Source organism: Sminthopsis crassicaudata, chromosome 5 (genome assembly GCF_048593235.1).
Source record: "Sminthopsis crassicaudata isolate SCR6 chromosome 5, ASM4859323v1, whole genome shotgun sequence".
Lineage (NCBI taxonomy): Eukaryota > Metazoa > Chordata > Mammalia > Dasyuromorphia > Dasyuridae > Sminthopsis > Sminthopsis crassicaudata.
Genome location: NC_133621.1, coordinates 157,080,336 through 157,103,389, shown reverse-complemented (window position 1 = coordinate 157,103,389; position 23,054 = coordinate 157,080,336). Strand labels below are relative to the sequence as shown.

The window sequence follows — 23,054 nt, the reverse complement described above, 5'->3', positions numbered from 1 at the left end:
CAATAACTCATTAAAAATCAGGAGAGAACAAATAGAAATGAATGATTCATTGAGAACCCAAGAATCACTCAAACAAAACAAAAAAAAAATGAAAAGCTGGAGAATAAGGTCAAATACTTACTGGGAAAATCTATAGACCTGGAAAATAGATCTAAGAGAGATAATCTGAGGATCATTGGACTTCCCAAAAACTATGATCAAAAAAAGAGCCTAGATTCCATTTTATATGAAATCATCAAAGAGAACTGTCCAGAGATAATAGAAAAAGAAGGGAAAATAAGCTTTGAAAGAATTCATCGAACACTTCTGAAAAATACCCTAAAAAAAGAACTCCACAGAATATTGTGGCTAAGCTGCAGAACTACCAAACAAAGAAAAAAATATTGCAAGCACCTAGAAAAAAACAATTTAAATACCAAGGTGCCACAATAAGGGTCACTCAAGATCTGGCTGCCTCCACATAAAAAAATCAAAGGGCCTGGAACCTGATATTCTGAAAGGCAAAAGATCAAGGCTTGCAACCAAGAATAAACTACCCAGCTAAGTTTAGCATTTTCTTCCATGGAAGAATATGGTTATTTAATGAAACAGAGGAATTCCATTTGTTTCTAAGAAAAAAACCAAACAAACAAAAAATTTGATCTACATCCACAAGATTGAAGAGAAACAGAAAAAGGTAAAAAGAACTCTTGAGAACTGTATCTCTGTTGAGGATATACAGAAAGTCCTCATGGATAATTTGATTTTACTGATATAAAAAAATGGGGGAGTAGTAAAGGGAAGGGGGTAGTATCAGAAAAAGGGGAAGGAGTGATAAAAAGAGTGGAACTACATCCCAGGAAGAGGCATAAAAAATATACCACATCTGAGGGAATTTAGAGAGGGGGAGAAATATTGTGTGAATCTTACTCTCATCAGAGTAGTCTCAAAGAGTAAATAATTGACATATTTGTTTTTCAAAGAATTCTCTCTCACCTCATTAAAAGAGGGGAGAGGAGAAGGGAAAAGGAAAAGGGGAATAAGGAAAGTGACTTGGAAGGAGGGGGGAGGAATACTAAAAAGGGAGGACTGCGTGTCACAAGTGGGGTCTATAAATTAAATATTGGGGAAGGAGTTCAGGGGGGATCAAGGCAAAAGTATAATCTGGGGATATGATGGCAGGAAATACAGAATTAGTAATTTTAACTGTAAATGTGAATGGGTTGAACTCTCCCATCAAACAAAGATGGATAGCTGACTGGATCAAAAGTCAGAACCCAACAATATGTTTTTTACAGGAAACACACTTAAAGCAGGGAGATACATACAGAGTAAAGGGAAAAGGTTGGAGCAGAATCTATTATGCTTCAGGTAAAATAAAAAAAGCAGGGGTTGCCATCCTTATCGCAGATCAAGCAAAAGCAAAAATTGATCTAATTAAAAGAGATAAGGAAGGAAACTATATCCTGCTAAAAGGTAGCATAAACAATGTAGCCATATCAATACTAAACATATATGCATCAAGTGGTATAGCATCTAACTTTCTAAAGGAGAAGTTAAGAGAGTTGCAAGAAGGAATAGACAGTAAAAATATAATAGTGGGAGATCTCAATGTTGCACTCTCAGATTTAGACAAATCAAACCACAAAACAAATAAGAAAGAAATTTAAAAAAATAAATAGAACATTTGAAAAACTAGGTATGATAGACCTTTGGAGAAAACTGAATGGCAATAGAAAGGAATATACTTTCTTCTCAGCAGTTCATGGAACCTATACAAAAATAGAACATATATTAGGATATAAAGATCTCAAAATTAAATGCAGGAAGGCAGAAAAAATAAATGCCTTCTTCTCAGATCACAGTGCAATAAAAACTACAATAAGAAGTTAGCGGTAAATAGGCCAAAAAATAATTGGAAACTGAATAATCTCATCTTAAAGAATGACTGGGTGAAACAGCAAATTATAGAAACAATTAATAATTTCACCCAAGATAAAGAAAATGATGAGACATCATACCAAAATCTGTGGGATGCAGCTAAAGCGGTAAAAAGGGGAAATTTTATATCTTTAGAGGCTTATTTGAACAGAATAGAGAAAGAGAAGATCAATGAATTGGGCCTGCAACTTAAAAAGTTGGAAAAAGACCAAATTAAAAACCCCCAACCAAAAATCAAACTTGAAATACTAAAATTAAAAGGAGAAATCAATGATATTGAAAGTAAAAAAACTAATGAATTAATAAATAAAACCAAGAGTTGGTTTTATGAAAAAGCCAATAAAATAGATAAACCTTTTTAAATCTGATCAGAAAAAGGAAAGAGGAAAATCAAATTGTTAGTCTTACAAATGAAAAAGGGGATCTTTCCACCAATGAAGAGGAAATTAGAGAAATAATGAGTTACTTTGCCATACTTTATGCCAATAAATTTGATAACTTAATTGAAATGGATGACTTCCTCCAAAATATAGGCTTCCTAGATTAACAGAGGAGGAGAAAATTTGCCTAAATAGTCCCATTTTGGAAAAAGAAATAGAACAAGCTATTAATCAACTCCCCAGGAAAAAATCCCCAGGACTAGATGGATTTACATGTGAATTCTACCAAAAATTTCAAGAACAATTAGCCCCAATGTTATATAAACTATTTAAAAAAAAATAGGGGATGAAAGAGTCCTGCCAAACTCCTTTTATGACACAGACATGGTACTGATACCTAAACCAGGTAGATTGAAAACTGAGAAAGAAAACTATAGACCAATTTCCTTAATGAATATTGATGCTAAAATCTTAAATAAGATATTAGCAAAAAGACTTCAGAAAATCATCCCCAGGATAATACACTATGATCAAGTCGGATTTATACCAGGAATGAAGGGCTGGTTTAATATTAGGAAAACTATTAGTATAATTGACCATATTAATAATCAAATTAATAAGAACCATATGATCATCTCAATAGATGCAGAAAAAGCATTTGACAAAATCCAACATCCATTCCTACTAAAAATGTTTGAGAGTATAGGAATAAATGGACTATTCCTTAGAATAATCAGGAGCATATATTTAAGACCGTCAGTAAGCATAATATGCAATGGAGATAAGCTGGAACCTTTCCCAGTAAGATCAGGAGTAAAACAAGGTTGCCCACTATCACCATTACTATTCCATATTGTATTAGAAATGTTAGCCTCAGCAATAAGAGTCAAGAAAGAGATTAAAGGAATAAGAGTAAGTAATGAGGAAATCAAACTGTCACTTTTTGCAAATGATATGATGGTATATATACTTAGAAAACCTCAGAGATTCTAATAAAAAGTTATTAGAAATAACTCACAACTTTAGCAAAGTTGTTGGATACAAAATAAATCCACATAAATCCTCAGCATTTTTATACATCACCAACAAAATGCAACAGCAAGAGATACAAAGAAATTCCATTCCAAACAAATGTTGAGAGCATAAAATATTTGGGAATACATCTATCAAAGAAAAGTCAGGAATTATATGAACAAAATTACAAGGCACTCACCACAAAAATAAAGTCAGATTTAAATAATTGGAAAAACATCCAGTGCTCATGGATAGGCCGAGCAAATATAATAAAGATGACAATACTCCCCAAACTAATCTATTTATTTAGTGCTATATCAATCAGACTCCCAAGAAACTATTTTAATGACCTAACAAAATAACAACAAAGTTCATACGGAAGGATAAAAGGTCGAGAATTGCAAGGGAATTAATGAAAAAAAGTCAGATGAAGGTGGTCTAGGTATGCCTGTTCTAAAGCTATATTATATAGCTGTAGTCACCAAAACCATTTGGTATTGGCTAAGAAATATACTGGTCGATCAGTGGAACAGATTTGGTGCAAAGGACAAAAAAGGGTACAACTATAGCAATCTAGTGTTTGATAAACCCAAAGATACCAACATTAGGCATAAAAATTCATTATTTGGAAAAATCTGTTGGGAAAACTGGAAATTAATATGGCAGAAATTAGATATGGATCCACACTTAAAACCATATACCAAGATAAGATCAAAATGGGTCCATGATTTAGGCATAAAGAATGAGATAATAAAAAAATTAGAGGAACAGAGAATAGTCTACCTCTCAGACCTGTGGAAGAGGAAGGAATTTATGACCAGAGGAGAACTAGAGATCGTTATTGATCACCAAATAGAAGATTTTGATTACATCAAACTAAAAAGTTTATGTAGAAACAGTACTAATGCAAACAAGATTAGAAGGGAAGTAACAAATTGGGAAAATCTTTTTAAAAATAAAGGTTCTAATAAAGGTCTCATTTCCAAAATATATAGAGAATTGATCCTAATTTATAAGAAATCAAATCATTCTCCAATTGATAAATGGTCAAAGGATATAAACAGACAATTCTCAGATAATGAAATTGAAACTACATCCACTCATTGGAAAGAGTGTTCCAAATCACTACTGATCAGAGAAATGCAAATTAAGACTACTCTGAGATATCATTACACACATGTCAGATTGGCTAAGATGACAGGAACAAATAATGATGAATGTTGGAGGGGATTTGGGAAAACTGGGAAATTAATACATTGTTGGTGGAGTTGTGAAAGAATCCAGCCATTCTGGAGAGCAATTTGGAACTATGCCCCAAAAGTTATCAAACTGTGCATACCCTTTGACTCAGCAGTACTACTGCTGGGCTTATATCCCAAAGAAATACTAAAGAGGGGAAAGGGACCTGTGTGTGCCAAAATGTTTGTAGCAGCTCTTTTTGCAGTGGCTAGAAACTGGAAAATGAATGGATGTCCATCAATTGGAGAATGGTTGGGTAAATTTGGGTATATAAAGGCTATGGGATATTATTGCTGTAAGAATTATAAGCTGTAAGAAATGACCAGCAGGATGAATTCAGAAAGGCTTGGAGAGACTTACTGAACTGATGCTGAGTGAAATGAGCAGAACCAGAAGATCACTATACACTTCAACAACAATACTGTATAAAAATGTATTCTGATGGTAGTGCATATCTTCAACATAAAGAAGATCCAACTCACTTCCAGCTGATCAATGATGGAGAGAAACAAGTACACCCAGAGAAGGAACACTGGGAATTGAATATAAAATATTAGCACTACTGTCTATCTACCCAGGTTACTTATACCTTCGGAATCCAATACTTAACGTGCAACAAGAAAACTGGATTTACACACATATATTGTATCTAAGTTATACTTTAACACATGTAAAATGTATGAGATTGCCTGTCATCTGGAGGAGGGAGTAGAGGGAGGGAGGGGAAAATCTGGAAAAATGAATACAAGGGATAATGTTATAAAATAAATAAATAAATAAATAAAATTAAAAAAAAAAAAAGATAATTTCTTGAATGAAGATGTCTAGACTCTTTTGTTATAATGGCTTTCAGACAGTCTGACAATTTTTAAATTATCTCTTCTTGATCAACTTCCCAAATCAGTAGATCTTCCAATGAGATATTTCTTTTTTTTTCATTTTTTGATTGTGTTTGGTTATTTCTTGATGTGTCATGGACTCATCAGCTGTTACTTACCCAGTTCTACTTTTTAAGGGTACAATTTGCTCAGTACTTTTTTACTTCCTTTACCTTTGGTCAATTCTATTTTTTTTAAGGATTTCTTCTATTCACTAGATTTTTGTGCTTCTTTTACCATTTGGCCTATTTTGTTTTTTAAAGTATTATTTTCTTCAATATCTTTAGTGCTCCTTTTACCAAGCTATTGACTCTTTTTTCATGATTTTCTTGCATAATTGTCATGTTTTTTTCCTAATCTTTTTTCTCTACCTCTCTTCCTGGGGTAGAGAGGACACTATACCAAGTTTTGTTTGTTTGATTTATTTTTGTTTTTGTTTTTGTTTTTGTTTTTGTTTTCCCTCTGCATGCATATATTTTCAGAAGTAGTTCTGGAGGTCTGAAAGTTTTCAGTTTTTCTAAGGTAATATGATCTAAGGAGATGTCTGTTTACTATTCTCATGGTCTGTGCTCTGGTCTTTGAACAATCACACTTTTTTTTTTTGCTCTGGAATTATGACCATGGTCCCCACTTCCCTATAGCCACATGTTTCCCAGGACTGTATTTTGATATTGCAATAAAGTTCTTTGCCACTGCCAGCAAAGAGACCATTGCAATCTCTTTCTTATCAGTTGCCAGACTTCTTTTTACCTTCTGTGGTCTCAGAGTTCTGGGAGCCAACCTCTCTTCTGCCACAGCTGATATAGTTGTCCCCAAAGCCTACTGTTTAGTTTTATGGGGCGGGGACTATAGTGACAATCCCTGTGTTGTACTCTCATTGTGGTGGCATAAATATTTCCTTTTAACTTTTTAAGGGTCTTGGACTAGAAAATTGTTTTATGCCATCTTCTTGGGTTCTCCTATTTCAGAATATGTTTTGAGTCATAATTCAATAGGGAATTTGGTAGTGCTCAGTAGAGTCCCTAATCCTTTTCTGCTATCTTGACTCTGCTCTTGCAATTATGGTTTAATAATAAATTCTATACAAATAGAGTTACATAGGCTTCTCTCTAAGCTGACACGTCTAAATTGGCCCTCACATTTATCATTGTATTCTTAAAAGGGTGATCAGGAGAACCAGATAAAATTTTCTTTTTTCAAATGTTATAGATTTTGAGGGAATCTGGTTATCTAATTGTTTTTTTTTATTTGCATATATAGGATATAATGCAAGTTGTTAGAGATTTTAAGGCATAGGTTATATCAATGGTTTTGGGAAATGACAGTAAATGTTAGTGATGATTATATCATTTGTCATATGTTATGAATCTTTCCTTAAAAATCATCTGCATTCGTGTGCCAGAAGAGATGAAGGAACTCTGATAGTTGACATGGGATCATAAAAATTATAATTTTGGGGGAACCAAATATTGACTAAAATATGGTCTATATAAAACTATAAACTGAATACTTGCTATGACTCCAACATCTATTGTTTAGATTTAGAATTTAAATGAAAGGAACAAGACCAGAACCTTGAAACAGGAAAAAAAAATCAACATTGATACAAAGAGAAGAAAGAATGAGAATAAGGGGGAAATAATGTAATTAAAACAACTCTAATCTAAATATGTTAAAATTGAAAATAGATGGAAAGCCATATAAATTGTAAAACAAAACTGAAAAAAATATGTTACCATTAAAAGAAGTTCAGTGTCTAGAGGAACGAATATAAGATACTATACTATGACACAACCAAACCAAAGCGGGGGTAATATGTCCAGACATGGGCACCACATTACAAGCTGAAAACTAGAAAGCATCCAAGAGGAAGGCAAGCAGAATAGTGTAGATCTTAAAACCATGACATATGAGTAACAGTACAGGGCACTAGGATTGTATGATCTAAAGTATATATGATAAAGAGATTTTTAATTCATTTCATTTGGGTAGACAGGTAATAAGACCAGTGATTTTACTGGTATAGGACACTTCTAATCTGGAAATTCTCTCCATCAACAGAGATCTGCACATTATGCCTTTTCATCTCAGAATATTGGTTGGAATACTGGGAGACTAACTGACTTGCCTGTGGTCATATATCTAGAATATGTGAAAGACTGGATTTGAATTGAGATTTCCTGCCAAAGACTGGCTTTCTGTGACCTGTATTAGAATTATCACGTTGAACTGGTAACTGTATTTAAATTCTTAGAGAATTGTGAGGTTGGACACAATGTCTATCACCTAGTAGTGCTTAACAAAATTTTGGTAATTAATTGGGAACATGATTAAATCTATCCACCATGGTTTAAGAGACTTGAACTATATCTGAAAAGGAAAAGATATACTGAACAATAGAATTTTAGTTACAGTATTTGGATTCTAGGAATGACAAGGTGGCTCATTGAATAAAGAGCTGGGCCTGGTGTAAGGAAGACTCATTTTTCTGAGAGCAAATCTGGCTGTGTGACCATAAGCAAATAATTTAACCCTTTTTGCCTCAGTTCCTCATCTATAAAATGAGATGGAGAAGGCAATAGCTAGCCACAAAATATCTTGGCTAAGAAAACCTTTAATGTGGTCATCAAAAGTGCAGACACAGATGCAAGATAATTGAATAAGAGCAAACTCTGGATTATTGTTCCTGATTGACAAAGTGGAAAACATTGACAAGCAAAGCAAAACAATGAGTAGAACAATTGTTCTATTAATTTGATGAATTCAGACGATGGCCAATCTGAATTACTTTCTCAATGGCAATATTTTCTATCTGAATTAAATTTATAATTATCTTGAATCACTTCACAGAACTCCTCTTTCTCCTTCACTCATACATTGTTTCTTCCAACATACCCCAAGTGTGATGCCAAATTCTTTCTTCTCTCATTCGTTTTATATTCATAAAATAATTTAACACCAATGGTTCTTTTGTTTATGCATATTTTATTTTTTTATTGGAGATAAAATATTTTAGAAGTTAAATATTGTTCCAAAAGTGTAAAGACTTTTTTTTTCTGAAAATGATGACTGAGCCCAATTCCTGTTTTTAGTAATAGAATATTTATTGGCATCATAAAGTGGAAAGTCTGTCCTCTTATGGAAATGTTATAAAAGGTGTAAAACGCAGGTCCTTAAAAAATTCCTACCACAGAAAGCATAATTTTATATTACCATGATACACTGGCAGTAGAAAGTTAAAGCTAAATTTGGCATTTAGTGAGAACTCCACCTTTCACATTTCAAAGCCAGAAACTTTTTTTTTTTTTTTTTTTTTTTTTTTTTTTTTATGAATCCTTCCCTTCTTTTGCTTTGGTAATTGTGTCCCATCTCATAATATTCCAAACAATGTGGTCAAAGCAAGAAAGCCAAACCCCAAATCCTAAGCAATTCTGATTAAAGATTGTAAAACCAGCCTGCACATGTGGCAAATAACTATTAAAGACTATTCTAAAAAAAAGTTATTGTACTGGTGAGATAGAAAACAACTTATATTGAGGTTGAGGAATAGAGAATGGAAAAAAATTAATACATCATCCTCCCTGATTATGTAAACACTATTAGTTTTCCATCTGATTCATCACCTTGAAATATATGTATGCATATATAAATATATAATACATACATATGTATATATGCATATGTATACATTATGTATACACACATATGCATGTATACGTTGCTCACATATCCCTGTATTCATATATGTATATATATATATATGTGTGTGTATGCATATATAAGTATTTGCATATTCATATGTGAATAAATATGCACATACTTCTAATCATTACCATCTGTGTCACTGTTACTCAAACTTCCTGAGACTCAGTTTCTTTATCTATTTAATAAAGTTAGATTAGAAAACATCTGAGATCCCTTCTAGAATTATATCTATGTTAGATTTAGTTCCCTTCTGCTAGTTTATTTAAAATGTTTTAATGGCCATCCTTTTTGGTTATTTATTTTGGCCACCAATATTACTAACTTCTAATCACCTATGCATTTATTTAAAATTTAAGAAAAGGAGAAAATATAATTTTTAAAATATAAACATAGTGAAGTGAAAGGAAACCAAATGGTCATTTAAAAATCTTTTTTTTTTTATCTTGAATCTGTCATTTCTCATTCCTATGATGTATGTATCTTTAGGAGACATGGTTCTGTCATTGCACTGATCAGAGTTCTTAAATCTTTCAAATTTGTTTTTTCTTTAGAATCTTCTTGTTCTTATATAATTTGTTCTCTTATCCTTAACTTCACTTTATATTATTTTATTCTATCCAAGATTTTCTGAATTAATTTTCTTTCTTATGTGCAAAACAATTAGTATTCTACAACATTAGGTTACTTGTTCACTCATTTGCAACATAACATATAACATTCATGTAATATCATGTATTTGATTTTTATTTATTTTGAGAATGGGTCTCCCTATTTTGTTTGGGATGGAAGTGGAATAGCCATTCACAAATCTGATTGTACTGATGCTCAGAAACCTTGGCTTATTCCATTTCTTATATGGGTTGGCTTTCCCCTTTGCAGCCCAGTATGTCCAGAACCCAGGAGACTGCTATATTAGTGCCATGCTAAGTTTGGTCACCCAAATAGTGTTACCTCTCTGGCCCTCAGTTTTCTCATCTGAAGGGGATCAAAATATATGAAATATATAAAAACACTGGCAAGTCAGCTAACCTTCCAGCATTTCAACCAACATTCTGAGATGAAAAAACGTAGATATTTGCAGCTTTCTGTTGATGGAGGGAATTTCCAAATTGGAAGTGTCCTATATCAATAAAATCACTGTCTACCCAAATAAAATAATTTAAAAATCTTTTGTACATAAAAAGATACAGAGGATAGAGGAGATATTACCTTCAGGTGTTTGAAGGAATTTCCTGTTGCAGGGTAGAAGTTGAGGCTTATTTTTGTTTAACCTCAATCATCAGAGTTCTCAAAGCAATGGGTAAGCATTGTAAAGAGGTAGATTTAATTTTGATTTGAGGTAGGGATGGGAGATTCCTAATCAAATCTGTCCAAAGAATCAATGAAACAGTATCAAGAAGCTATAGGTAGTATTTCACTGAAAAATCTTTAAGCAGAGGCTGACCAACTAAGGTCAACTAGGAATATTGCTCAGATTTTAAGAGGAAGGACAATGTAATTTAAGTTACTACTACTGTACTTTAGAAAAAAAAATTTTTTTTGGTTAGGGTTTTTGTTTGTTTGTTTTGGGTTTGTTTGTTTGTTTTTCTAGTGGGCATTATCACCTGTTTTATGGTGTTTAGTGCTAGTTTTATTTAAAGCAGGAATTCTTATCTCCCTTGGGGATCTGTGGGTAAATTTAATTTTCACTAATTTATAAATAAAATTCATTATTTTCTTCAATTATTTGAAGATAGTATTTTGAGAAGTGGTATATAATGTTAATTATACTTACAAAGGAAACTATACATACAAACACACATACATACACAGACACACAGACACAAAACTAACAACTTCTACTTTAAAAGCACTGAGAGGCCATTCTTGGGATTATCATTGGTTTGACATTCTTGTCACCTGGAGAATAAAAGGGTCAGTTTATACAGAATTTGTGTTGGAAGTGTTAGTGTTCTCATTTTCCTGTAACAATAATGGATCCATAGTGAGTGTGGAGATAGAGAAGAAAGTTTATGAGAATTGCATCTTTTTTTCATCTGAAACAAAATGGTTACTGCATTTTTAGAGTCTATAATTTTTTTCATAAAATTATAATAGCAAGCTTGAATCAATGAACTGGTGTGAATTAGGTCTACCCCAGATTCTCTTTAGTCTTCTAATCTTCCATGTACTTCATAAAAAATCTCACAAAATATTAGTTAGCTTCAACAATTATTCTTCAGTACTCATAACTACACTAACTTCTCCTCAGTTCTTTTTCTTTTCAGCCCAGTTTCAAGATTTTATATTTGGTAGGCACTCTCAGCTTTATTCACTTGTATTCCTTTTATTAATGAGGGCTACATCATTGTAGCACTCTAATTACAATTATAATTTCCATAATCAAATGAAAGTGATAACAATGAAACATCATTTTTCATTTATTTTTCTTCAGAGATTACACTTCCAAAACTCTAAGTTATGAAGCTTTAAAGAGACATTCTTCTAATCTCAATACTCCAACAATGGAAACTACTAAATTATTTTCCTCATGTTTCCCTTCATTCTCATCAGAAGCACATTAATGCCAATAAAGTAATATTTTATTTTCCAAAGCTCAGTCAGTTTTTAAACTAATACTATATAAAGAACATGGAAAATAATTATATGAATTCTCTTAGTCAGAATAAGTTGTCTTGGGTTAATTTAGGATTTTTAAAAATGTTATTTTCCTTTTCCACGGGGTTTTCTAACATAGGTAAAACACCATACAAGCATTACAAGCATTAATAAAGTTTTTTTTTTTTCCCCCCTAGGGAGTCTCTTTTCAGAACTAGACAACCAAAGTGAATTCTCTGATGAATAAAATAACTTGAGAAAGTATTGGAGGCCCCTAAATTCTCTTTTCCTCTCCTTGGCTCACTTTGTTTGGGGCTACTCAGTTAGGAAGATTTAATTGAATATCTTAAGGAATCTAATGGAGATATACTAAGTATATGGAATCTCTCAGTTTCTTCTTTGGTTCTGGGTGTCTTTTCTTATATATGTATATATATTATATCTTATATATGTATATATATATATATATATATATATATATATTCTGTCTGAAATGAATGTGAGAGATCCTTTTCATCCTTGGAATTTGTGAAACTGTTTTTCTCTTGACAATGTAGTAAAATGAGCACAGGATTTGGAGTCAGAGAACTAAGATTTAAAACCTAGTTTTATTATTTATTTACCTAAGTGATCTTGACCAAGTCATCTAATTTCTCTATGTCTCCTTACCTGAAAAATGAAATTATCACAGTTCCACAGATAAAGGTTTCTGTCTCAGGCAGACTGAAAATATACTCAAACATAAGAGAACATGTGGTATGAATATTACATAAAGCAGTTGTTTTACTTAAGCAATCAACCAAAGATTCATAGTGTATGTGAATGGCTACTATAAAGTAAACCTAGAAATCCTATGTCTTAGAAGCCCAAGAGGAACAAGTAGGGTACTCTTTATATGTTACTTATAACTGGCAACCCTTTCTATCCATGTGGCTATCAATTTGAGGGCCTGTGGCTGTGCCCTAGATTATCCACCTAGACATGGAAGGCACTTCACATCAGTTCTTAATTCGCACCACCCTATTAAACTTCATTCTGACTTATTACATGATTTCAGAGGCCATATAAGTTAGCCCCATAATTTCACAGTTCATGGAATTAAATCCAAAAAATATTAAATGATATGTCCAAGGTGGCACAAGAAGAAAATGATAGAATGAAATTCATAGAACCACATTTAGATCAACATGCTCTTGAGAAGAATGTAAAATTTAATATATGGATTTAAAAAAATATATACACTTCCTGAAAAGACTATTGATTCATCTCATCCAGGCCATAGGATGGTCTACATGGTTTCTCAATACGTCATAATGTTTTATCCATCTATTTCACATTGTGGGGGGGGATGTTTTCCCATCTTGAAGCAATTATATCTTCCCCTTATAGCTAATGCAAACTATCCATGCCAAGAATAAAGAGAATATTAAACTTGCCAAATTTAGGAAGTAGAGTAATAGACAACTTATAGCAGCTAATGATGCAGAACTGTCAAATATCACAAGAGATTAGCAGGTCTAAGGCTTATGTGTGTTTTAGAAAATAGAAACAATTAGAAAAAAGTATATGTGAGTTAATAAGCACTATTACATCAGATATTAATTTATGATAAATGAAAAATGCATTGTTGATGGAACTATGAAGTGACCCAGCCATTCTGGAGAGAATTTGAAACTATGCTCAAAGGGCCATAATACTGTGCATACTCTTTAATCCAGCAGGAGTTACTACTGATGCTGTATCCCAAGGAAACCATAAAGGAGGGTAAAGGATCCCCCTATGCAAAAATGCTTGTAGTAGCTCTTTTTGTTGTGGCAAAGAATTGGAAACTGAGTTATGACTTTCTAATTATTTAAATCTTTTACATCAATATTTAGTCCCCAGGGATTAACTTTGCTAACCTAATTTTGACTAGGGTGATGTGGAATTCATTCAGACTTGCTCTACTCATTGAAAGGGAAGGTATTCTGAAGTATTATCTGAATTTAAAACTTCACCGAGAATATTGGAGTAATAAGGTTTGTTTGCTTGTTTGTTTGTTTTTCCCATCTTCTTAATCTGGAAAGAGATAAAATATGGTGGGACTTTGATATAATAGATGATCAGATTGTGCTGGCTATGGAAGGCATTTTTAACTGGCCTGAGAAAAGAAAGTTGAGAGATTAAACAAATTAAAGAAAGCAGAGGCAGAGGTGGTCATAGCTACCTACAAAAGCTTTGGAAAACATATTCTTTGTGTTTTTGTTTTGTTTTGTTTTCTGAGGCTAGAGTTAAGTGACTTGCCCAGTGCTCTGGAGAAGAGGGAGATGCTGGCCTCTTGGGTGATTTAAGCTTATTTAACGTCCTGAGGTCCTCCATGATTTGCTCATCTGTTAACAAATAATTCAACTGGGCAGGGGCAGGTTTCCGCCTCTTGTCTGGGATTGGAACTGGATCATTTGGCCTCATCCTCAATTTCCTTGTCATAATGGGCTTCACTTCCATGGAATCTCCTGTCAACTCCATGGTCAACTTCTCATTTTCGATCATTTTCTTCTTCTCTTCGAGCTCGGCAATCAGATTCTCCTTTAGCTCCACCTTCTTATCCTCAAACTCCTTTACAGCAGCTTTCTTCTCCTTAATGTAATTCCTTTCCACCTGTTCAGTTTCCAGCTGAAGGAAAAGTTCTGCATTTCGTATCCTTTCTTTGTACTGCTGGTCCAGTTTTTTCATCCTTTTCTGATATTCCTGTAATGTACCTTCCTGCAGTTGCTGTAATTGCCTCTTGAGAGATGCCAGTTTGTCTTGATACATCTGTTCCTTCATTTCGACATAATCCTCCTCATCGTGCTTTGCCAAGTCAGTTTCACTAGCATCCTCAGTATCTTCGTCGGACTCGCGGCCGCGGCAGCTCCGCTCGTCGTCCTCGGCGCTCTCCAACTCCTCCTCCTCCTCCGGGTAGTACTCCGGGGCGGGTGGCGCTCCGGCCGGGGCCGGGGCCAGCCCGGCCGCGCTCATACCGCCGCGGCCCGGCCCCGGGGCTGTGGGAGGTGTCGGCCTCGGGCTCACGGGCACGGAGGGAGCCCAGGGAGCAGCGGCTTCTGCCGCCGCAGCCGCCACCTCCTCCTCCTCAGGCGCCGCCGCCGCTTTGGCTCTCTGCAGGAAGGGAAGTCACTTCTAAGGACAAGAGTTAACAGCAACTGCCTGGAGACAACGGTTAGTTACAGGAAGAAGAATCTGTCGGAGAGATTTGAGTAGAAGACACAGCAGATCTCTTCCTAGAGAGTGATCCGGCAGCTTCTAGAGACGACAGCTCGTTACAGATAATGTTTTGGTAAAATAATGTGCTCAGAAGTTAGATTGTAACAAATTTTAAAAAGGAGTTGCTGTTAACTCTTGTCCTTAGAAGTGACTTCCCTTCCTGCAGAGAGCCCCGTCAAGCCTGATGCAATTCAGAATCTTCCTTCTTGAATCCTGGCTCTGAATCTCCTCCAGCTCTTATCCTTCTCCAGGCCGATCTGCTCTCTGCGCCCAGTGCTTTTATCCTCCCAGAGAATGGGTGTGGGATAATGCAAGGGCTTCTGGGAAGAACCACCCCAGCCAATGAGCTTGCCCCCTCTATCAAGTCAACCTGAGTTCTCACCTTGTAATTGTCCAGAAAACCTGAATTCTCACCTTGTCACTATCCAGACAACCTCAGTTCTCACTTAGTAATCCTAACAGCCCAGGGTCACACAGCTAGGATATAAATGTTAAGTGTCTGAGACCAGATTTGAACTCAGGTCCTCCTGACTTCAGGGCTGGTGCTCTATCCACTATACCACCTAGCTGCCCCTGGAAAACATATTCTAAGCCTAGTGGATAAGCATGGAAGGCTTGTCTAAAAGCCAGATACGGCTTTCAGATTAAGCCTAAAGATTCCTTTGAAAAACCTATCTAGAAAGATTCTCTCCTTCAAATTCCCCCTCTCCATGCATTATTGGGAGTACTTAAAATCATTTTGGGATTTTTCCCTTCTTGTATTTCAAGTTGTTATTTCATTTTTATTCTCTTTCCCATCAAATTAAATCTATGGTTAACTGTGAAAGTTGGGTGTTTATATATAGATATAATAGAGAGGGAATTAATGAGAGGTGCACTGGCTAAGGGAAATTCACCCAAGATTATAAAGGCAAAGATTCTGGCCAATGACTAATGATTCCATAATTCAGTTTTCTGGAGCAGTGTCTATTTGTCATTCGTTTTTGGTTTCCAAAGAGAACCAATGACATCAAATGTGACATTTTACATTGCTCAAGAATTGGATTTAAATGAAGAGTTGTGCAAAGTTGCTAGCCTGACTCTCTCTTCTTTATATTAAGTGGAGGAAAAAATCTTCCAATAGATAGAAATTTAAAGTAATATTAGGGCTTATCTTTTTTGCCCTTATCTAGACAGCTGATCATTGTTTTATAAAAAAGTGACTAATTAAATTTTAAGTTCAGGAGAGAAGGGAATAGAAAAGGAGAGAATTAAAACCATAAGGCACTTTAATCATGAGCTCCACAATTCCCATTACTATCTCCAGACATTATAGAAAGGAAAGAAGTTTGCTTTCCCAAGGACATCTGCTAGTTACAGTCCCTTTGTCATGTATCCCTATTCTTTCCCTAGTTCTCCTCTTTTGTCAGTTATTTCTTCTGACATGATTAAGTAGTTCATTAAAAATTTCCCATTTTTCCTCCTTTCCAAGTTTGAACTTTTATAAAAATTACTTACTATCTTTTGAACAATTCTACTGAGGGAGGCAGAGTCAAGGCAGCTGAATAAGGCAGGAACTCCTCCAAACTTCTCCAAATTCCTTTATATAGTGACTCTAAACAAATTTTAGAACATAATAACATACCCAAAGGTGGAGTAGAACAATTTTCCAACAGAAGTCTGTGTCAGGGGAAAAAGGGTAGGGGAGAAAGAACAGGAGGAAGGGATAACACAGCTCACAATCCCAGGGCAGACTACACAAATATAGCTCCAACTGGGGTTTGGCTTGGGGGCCAACAAAGCAAGAATTTTCCTAGGGACTAATGAATCAGCAGCATCACTGGCAGTTTCTAGACTTCTCAGTGAGAGACAGCAAAGACAACTTGGAAGGTCAGGAGGGAAGGTTGGTCAAAGAGTGAGAAAACCTGGGGGAATCAGTAAACCAAAAGTGGAAATGAGTGGCAGTAGTGGTGACAGTGGCAGCTTCAGAAGTCAGCTCATTGGAGTTCTCTAAGGACTAATGTTTTAGTACACTAGAACTTATAGACATAGTGGAGTAAGAAGCCTCTAGAGTTCCAGGACAGAAAAGAAGGTTTGTGGTCAGGTCCCTAAGAGAGATTTCTGAAAACAGCTGTACAAAACCCCTGAAACTTGGGATAATGCACTCTCCACTCTGGAAACAGAGCTCTATTTCAACAAAGAGTTAAAAGCCAAGTAATAGGCTATGAAAATAAGTAGACAACAGAAAAAGATTCTGACCATAGAAAGTTACTATGGGGAAAGAAAAATCAACACATGCACTCAGAAGATAACAAAACCAAAACCCCTACATCCAAGAACTCCAAGGAGGGAAAAATCCACTTTGGTTTGTTGTCTTCCTCTTTTTGTCTAGACAGAATTTTCATTTTCTGAATCATGAATTAGTTATTTTTTGTTACTTTTATATTCTCTCTATCTTCTATATCTAAACATGTAGAGTAACTGAATTGTATTCTGACTCTTAACCCGTTTACATTGGTGACTTTATACATGTTGCTGCATTATTCATTTTGTTTTCCTGCTCTGTCTTAATCTTGGTAATATCATGTCATAAAGGAGGCAAAGTCAAATAGAAGCAGTTTTTGTATGGTAGAAATAACCCTATCCATAAGCCTAAGTAATCTTAAGGTGACGGAATAATATCTAATATGTAATGATCATCTCTTTTATTACTCAGTCCTCTCTATTGTATTTCAGTCCCTTGTTCTTTTGGGTCCAAATTTGATCTACAATCTATACTCTTTGTACACTGTAGCAATTACTTATATTTCATAAATATAGTATTGATAATATCATTACTCTTCTCATAATTCTAAAAGAACTTACAAGTGGATTCATATAACTATAGATTATGGTTTTAAATCACACCAAGTGGTTTTTTTTGGTTGTTTTTTTTTAGGTTGTTTTGTTGTTTTATTCATAACTAACTCTTTGTAAGCCCATTTGAGGTTCTCTTGAAAAAATTATACAATATTCTCAATATCATTTTACATATAAGAACTTAGGCAAATAGGGTTTAGTGATTTGTCTTGGGTCACATAGCTAGCAAGTATCTAAGGGCAGATTTGTATTTAGGTCTTCCTGATTTCATGCTTGGCACTCAATGAACTGGACCATCTAGCTGCCCACCAAAGTGATCTCTCAAGAGATCATGAAAGTTCTCCATGAAAAAATGGAAAACTTTCCCCATAGTCATTGTCTATGCTTACTGCTTTTTAAAAATAACAAGCAATAAAACCTTATATTCCATACTAATACATAGTTTAAAAAAGTGTTTTCAAATATAAGGCTAATAATAGGACAAATATTAATATTTCCAAAAAAGAGAAAAAAGTTTAGAATTATCCAATTAATCATCCAAGGAGGCAGAGTTCAAAATTGGATCTCTGTCCTATAACTTCATTTCTGTCATAATGAGGAAGTAGCCTTTCTTCTTGATGAGGCCAATGGTTCTACATGTATCTGTGACCTTTTTCCATTATCTCATCTCTAAGAGATTGTTCCCTTTATTATTTCCATATTTGTTTATATTTAATATCTTCCTGTGTATTGACTGGTTCTCTATTGGCTTCAAGTAAAGCCCTCCCCATGCTTAAGAAAAAAAAAAAACTCAGTTGAATTAAATAACCCAACTATTTTCTCAATTTACAGCCACCCCTACATTGCCTATTTTTTTATAATGTCCCCATCATTGGATAATTAGAGCTTCTTGCATTTCATCTACAAAATTATCCTTTTTTATATTTCATCTCCAGTTTTCAAAATATTTTTCATTTTTTCATTATTTTTTCCTTTTGAGTGTAATTTTGAAAACTAACCCCATTATTTACATGCATTAAGTATAATCTCTGCAAATGTGATAACTCTATCTTGTTCTATAACATATGTTATCTATGAGGCTCTTAAGTGTGTCATTAGGGTGAGTGCAGTCTCAGAATAAAATCATTTTAGAGATGTTGGGCTACATCTGAACAGATTTGCCTTAAACTAAGATTTTACCTGAAATTAAATTATTACAATGTGCCAATAATTTGGTCACATTATATATTATAACCAGAGAAGGGCAAAATATAAACAATCCATTATTTTCTATCTACTTTCCAATAATAATTTTCTGACATAGTCTCCTTGGCACTATTTTGTCTTATTTTTAGTTTATCTCTTTAACATCAAGTTTGCATTCTAGAGGAAGTTGTAGGATCAATATTTATTTCCAATAAGCTGAATTATTTTCTTCTTAAACGGTGAGGGTGGCCAATCTTATAACTTAATTAATCTCGGGGACTGGAATTCAAAGTATACATGTAGTTTCCTGCTAACTTGGGGTATAAAAGAGCTAGCTAAAAATAGTAGTCAGGGCTGCTCAGGTCTAATAGAATCCCTACTGCTTCTAAAGCCAATACCCTCATTACTGATGTACAGATAACAGGTAACTAAGTTACTGCATATGGATTAGAAGTGGATTCTTCTGCTTGTGGACTTATTTCTATTAAATATAAAATGATTCACAAGAATTTCATTGCATATTATTCCTGAACTTGAACTACTAAATTAGACTGTTCTCCAAGAAGTATGTCACCCAGAAGTTGAAAGTCTTATTTTCTTTTAAATTTAGCATCGATACCATTAAACAGAGTTTCAATATCTGTGACAATTACATAGAATTGATAGAAAAGAATTGAATTGTGGTACGCAAAAGAAAATCATGTAGCATTTTGAGAAAATTACACAGGTTATTGAAGACTTCATGTTCATTAAATGAAAACAAAAACAAAAACAAAAACAAAATGATACCTCTAAAGATGTGATTATCTTGGGAGTTAATGAGTTGTGAGACTTCTAAAATATAATGAGTAAATTAAAAACTATTATTTTGTTTCCTGACTACAATATGATTGTGTGCTAATGCAGTATGACATACAAGCTGTTTATTTTAAAATAAGCTAAAACAAATTTGGAAGTCTTTTCCCAAGCAAAAAGTAAACAAATATTTACTAAATTTTGCCCAGCCGGAGGTAAGAATTCTTGGAATAATTGGTTGATTAAAGTATTGTTTTTGTGACTGTTTTGTAAGACTAAACAAAACATATCTCTTCTAAGTTCATTCTTTAGTTCTTTGTTTTGTGGGGAGTGTAATTAGGAGTTGACTTACAGAGCTCCCAAAGTTATCAATTTAAAAGAAAAAATATATGACCCACCTTTCCTGAGCAGATTTGTTTCTGTGTACTTGTTATGACCAAGGGACAAAATTGACACACTAAAAGACATGAAAAGTATTTTGTAGCAGCTGATATCTGTTGATATGTTTTGCATTTCTCTGATCAATAATGATTTATATTTTTTTTCATATGACTAGATAGGATTTTAATATCTTTGCTTGAAAATTGGCTGTTTATATACTTTGATCATTTATTTATCAACTGGAGAATGGCTTGTATTTTATAAATTTGATTCAATTTTCTATATATTTTAGAAATGGGGCCTTTATTATAATCCTTAGATCTAAAACATTTTTGCTAGTTTTCTGCTTCCCTTCTAATCTTAGCTGCATTGAGTTTGTTTGTACAAAAGCTTTTAAACTTAATATAATCAAAATTATCCATTTTGTATTCTATAATGTACTCTAGTTCTTCTTTGTTCACAATTTCCTTCCTTCTCCACAATCGGAGTTTGACCATCCTTTGTTCTTCTAATTTGCTTGTATTATCATTCTTTATGTCTAAGTCATAAACCCATTTTGACCTTATTTTAGGGTGTTAGGTTTGGTCAGGTTTAATTTCTGCCATGCTATTTTCCAATTATCCCAGCTATTTTTCTCAAACAGTAAGCTCTTATCCCAGAAGTTGAGATCTTTGTGTTTATCAACCACTAGATTACTATAGTCATTGGCTATTTTATCTTATGAACATAATCTATTCCACTGATTGCCTGCTCTATTTCTTAGCAAAGACGAATTGTGAACTAATCCAACAATTCTGGAGAGCAATACAAAACTATGACCAAAGAGCCATGAAATTTTTCATACCCTTTGATCCAGCAATGTATATACTGAGGCTTTATCCCAAATAGATCATAAAAAAAGAGAAAAGGGTACCCACATGTGCAAAAAATGTTTGTAACTGATCTTTTTGTAGTGGCATGGAATTGAAAACTGAGGGGATAACCATTAGTTGAAAAATGGATGAATAAGTTATATATTTATATACTATAACTTATAAGTTATTTCAGAGAGGCCTAGAGAGACTTACATGAACTACTGCTAAGTGAAGTGACTAAAACCAAGAGAATACTGAGTCTAGCAACAAGATTATGTGATGATCATGTGGATGGGGTTCTTTCAACAATGAGATGATTCAAGCCAGTTCCAATAGTCTTATGATAGAGAGAACCATCTGAACCCAGAAAGGAGACTAGGGGACTGAGTGTGGATCACAACATAGATTTTTCACCACTTTTGTTGTTGTTTATTTGCTTTTGGATTTCTTTCTTATTTTTCCCTTTTTGATCTGATTATACTTGTGAAACATAATAATTGTGGAAATATGTATGGAAGAATTGTACATGTTTAACATACATTGGATTAGTTGCTGTCTAAGGGTGAGAAAGAGGGAGAAAAACTTGGAACATAAGATTTTGAAAGGGTGAATCTTGAAAACTATGCAACACACAAATATGTTGATATATATTTAGAATGTTTCTATTTCTACATTCTTGTCTAGTTTATTAATTGTGGAACTTTAAATTTTCTCCTTAATATTAGAATTCCTGGGCTATTAATATCTATTAATAAAATGTCAATAAGCTTTTGGAGAAGTTAATTGAGGATAATAGAAAGAACACTAGATTTGGGGAGGGGGCATGAAATCCGGGTTTGGATTTTTCCCCATAAAAGCTGGGCTCTCACTGCCCAATATCATTATAACTGTTTATCTTCACTTAGAAGGTAGCTTGTGAGTAAAGTTCTCAGAAAAATTTAAAAGTGCCACATGTTTCTTGATTTTGCTTTCTCATGGTCAAGATCTGTGATTTTGTTTATATAAGGAGTTCCAGAAACCAATTCTCATTGGTTCAATGAGTATGGCTCAATGTCTAGTTTCTGCCACACTAGTTTCCAATTTTCCCAGCAGTTTTTGTCAAATAGTGAATTCTTATCTCCAAAGCTTGGGTCTTTGGGTTTGTCAAACACTAGAGTGTTATAATTATTGATTATTTTGTTATTGTGAACCTAACCTATTCCACTCATCTGTATTTATTAGCCAGCACCAAATGATTTTGATGACTGTTGCTTTATAGGACAGTTTTAGGTCTGGTACACTCTAAGCCACCTCCATTTGATTTTTTTTTTAAATTAATTCCCTTGAAATTCTTGACCTTTTAGTCTTCCAGATGAATTTAATTGTTATTTTTTTTTAGTTCAGTAAAATAGTTTCTTGGGAGTTTGATTGATATAGCACTAAATAAATGATCAGTTTAGGTAGTATTCTTTATTTTATTTGCTTGACCTATCCAAGAGCGCTTAATATTTTTTCCAGTTATTTAGATATGACTTTATTTGTGTAGAAAGCGTTTTATAGTTTTGCTTCCTGACTTTCCCTTGGCAGACAGATTCCCAAATATTTTATATTATCGACAGTTATTTTAAATGAAATTTTTCTTTGTATCTCTTGCTGTTAGATTATGTTAGTTATGTATAAAAATGCTGATGATTTATGTGGATTTATTTTGTATCCTGCAACTTTGCTAAAGTTGTGGATAATTTCTATAAGGTTTTTAGTAGATTCTTTGGGGTTCTTTAAGTATACTATCATAGCATCTGCAAAGAGTGATAATTTGGTTTCCTTATGATGTACTCTAATTCCTTTAATCTCTTTTTTATCTCATTGCCAAAACTAGCATTTCTAATGAAATATTGAATAATAATGGTAATAGTGGGCAACTTTGTTTTACTGCTGATTCTATTGGGAATGGTTCCAGTTTATTCTCATTACATATGATGCTTACTGATGGTTTTAAATAGATGCTACTATTTTAAGGAAGAGTCCATTTATTCCTATATTCTGTG

At 33.8% G+C, this 23,054-nt stretch overlaps 1 protein-coding gene across 1 annotated transcript; it reads right to left on the bottom strand.

Moving 5' to 3' along the window:
* Positions 1 to 13,921: 13,921 nt before the first annotated feature.
* On the bottom strand, positions 13,922 to 14,826 carry LOC141543396 (sin3 histone deacetylase corepressor complex component SDS3-like). Its single transcript, XM_074268539.1, has one exon. It carries the CDS (start codon positions 14,729 to 14,731, stop codon positions 13,937 to 13,939), a length of 795 nt encoding a protein of 264 aa, XP_074124640.1. The 5' UTR covers positions 14,732 to 14,826; the 3' UTR covers positions 13,922 to 13,936.
* Positions 14,827 to 23,054: the final 8,228 nt, after the last annotated feature.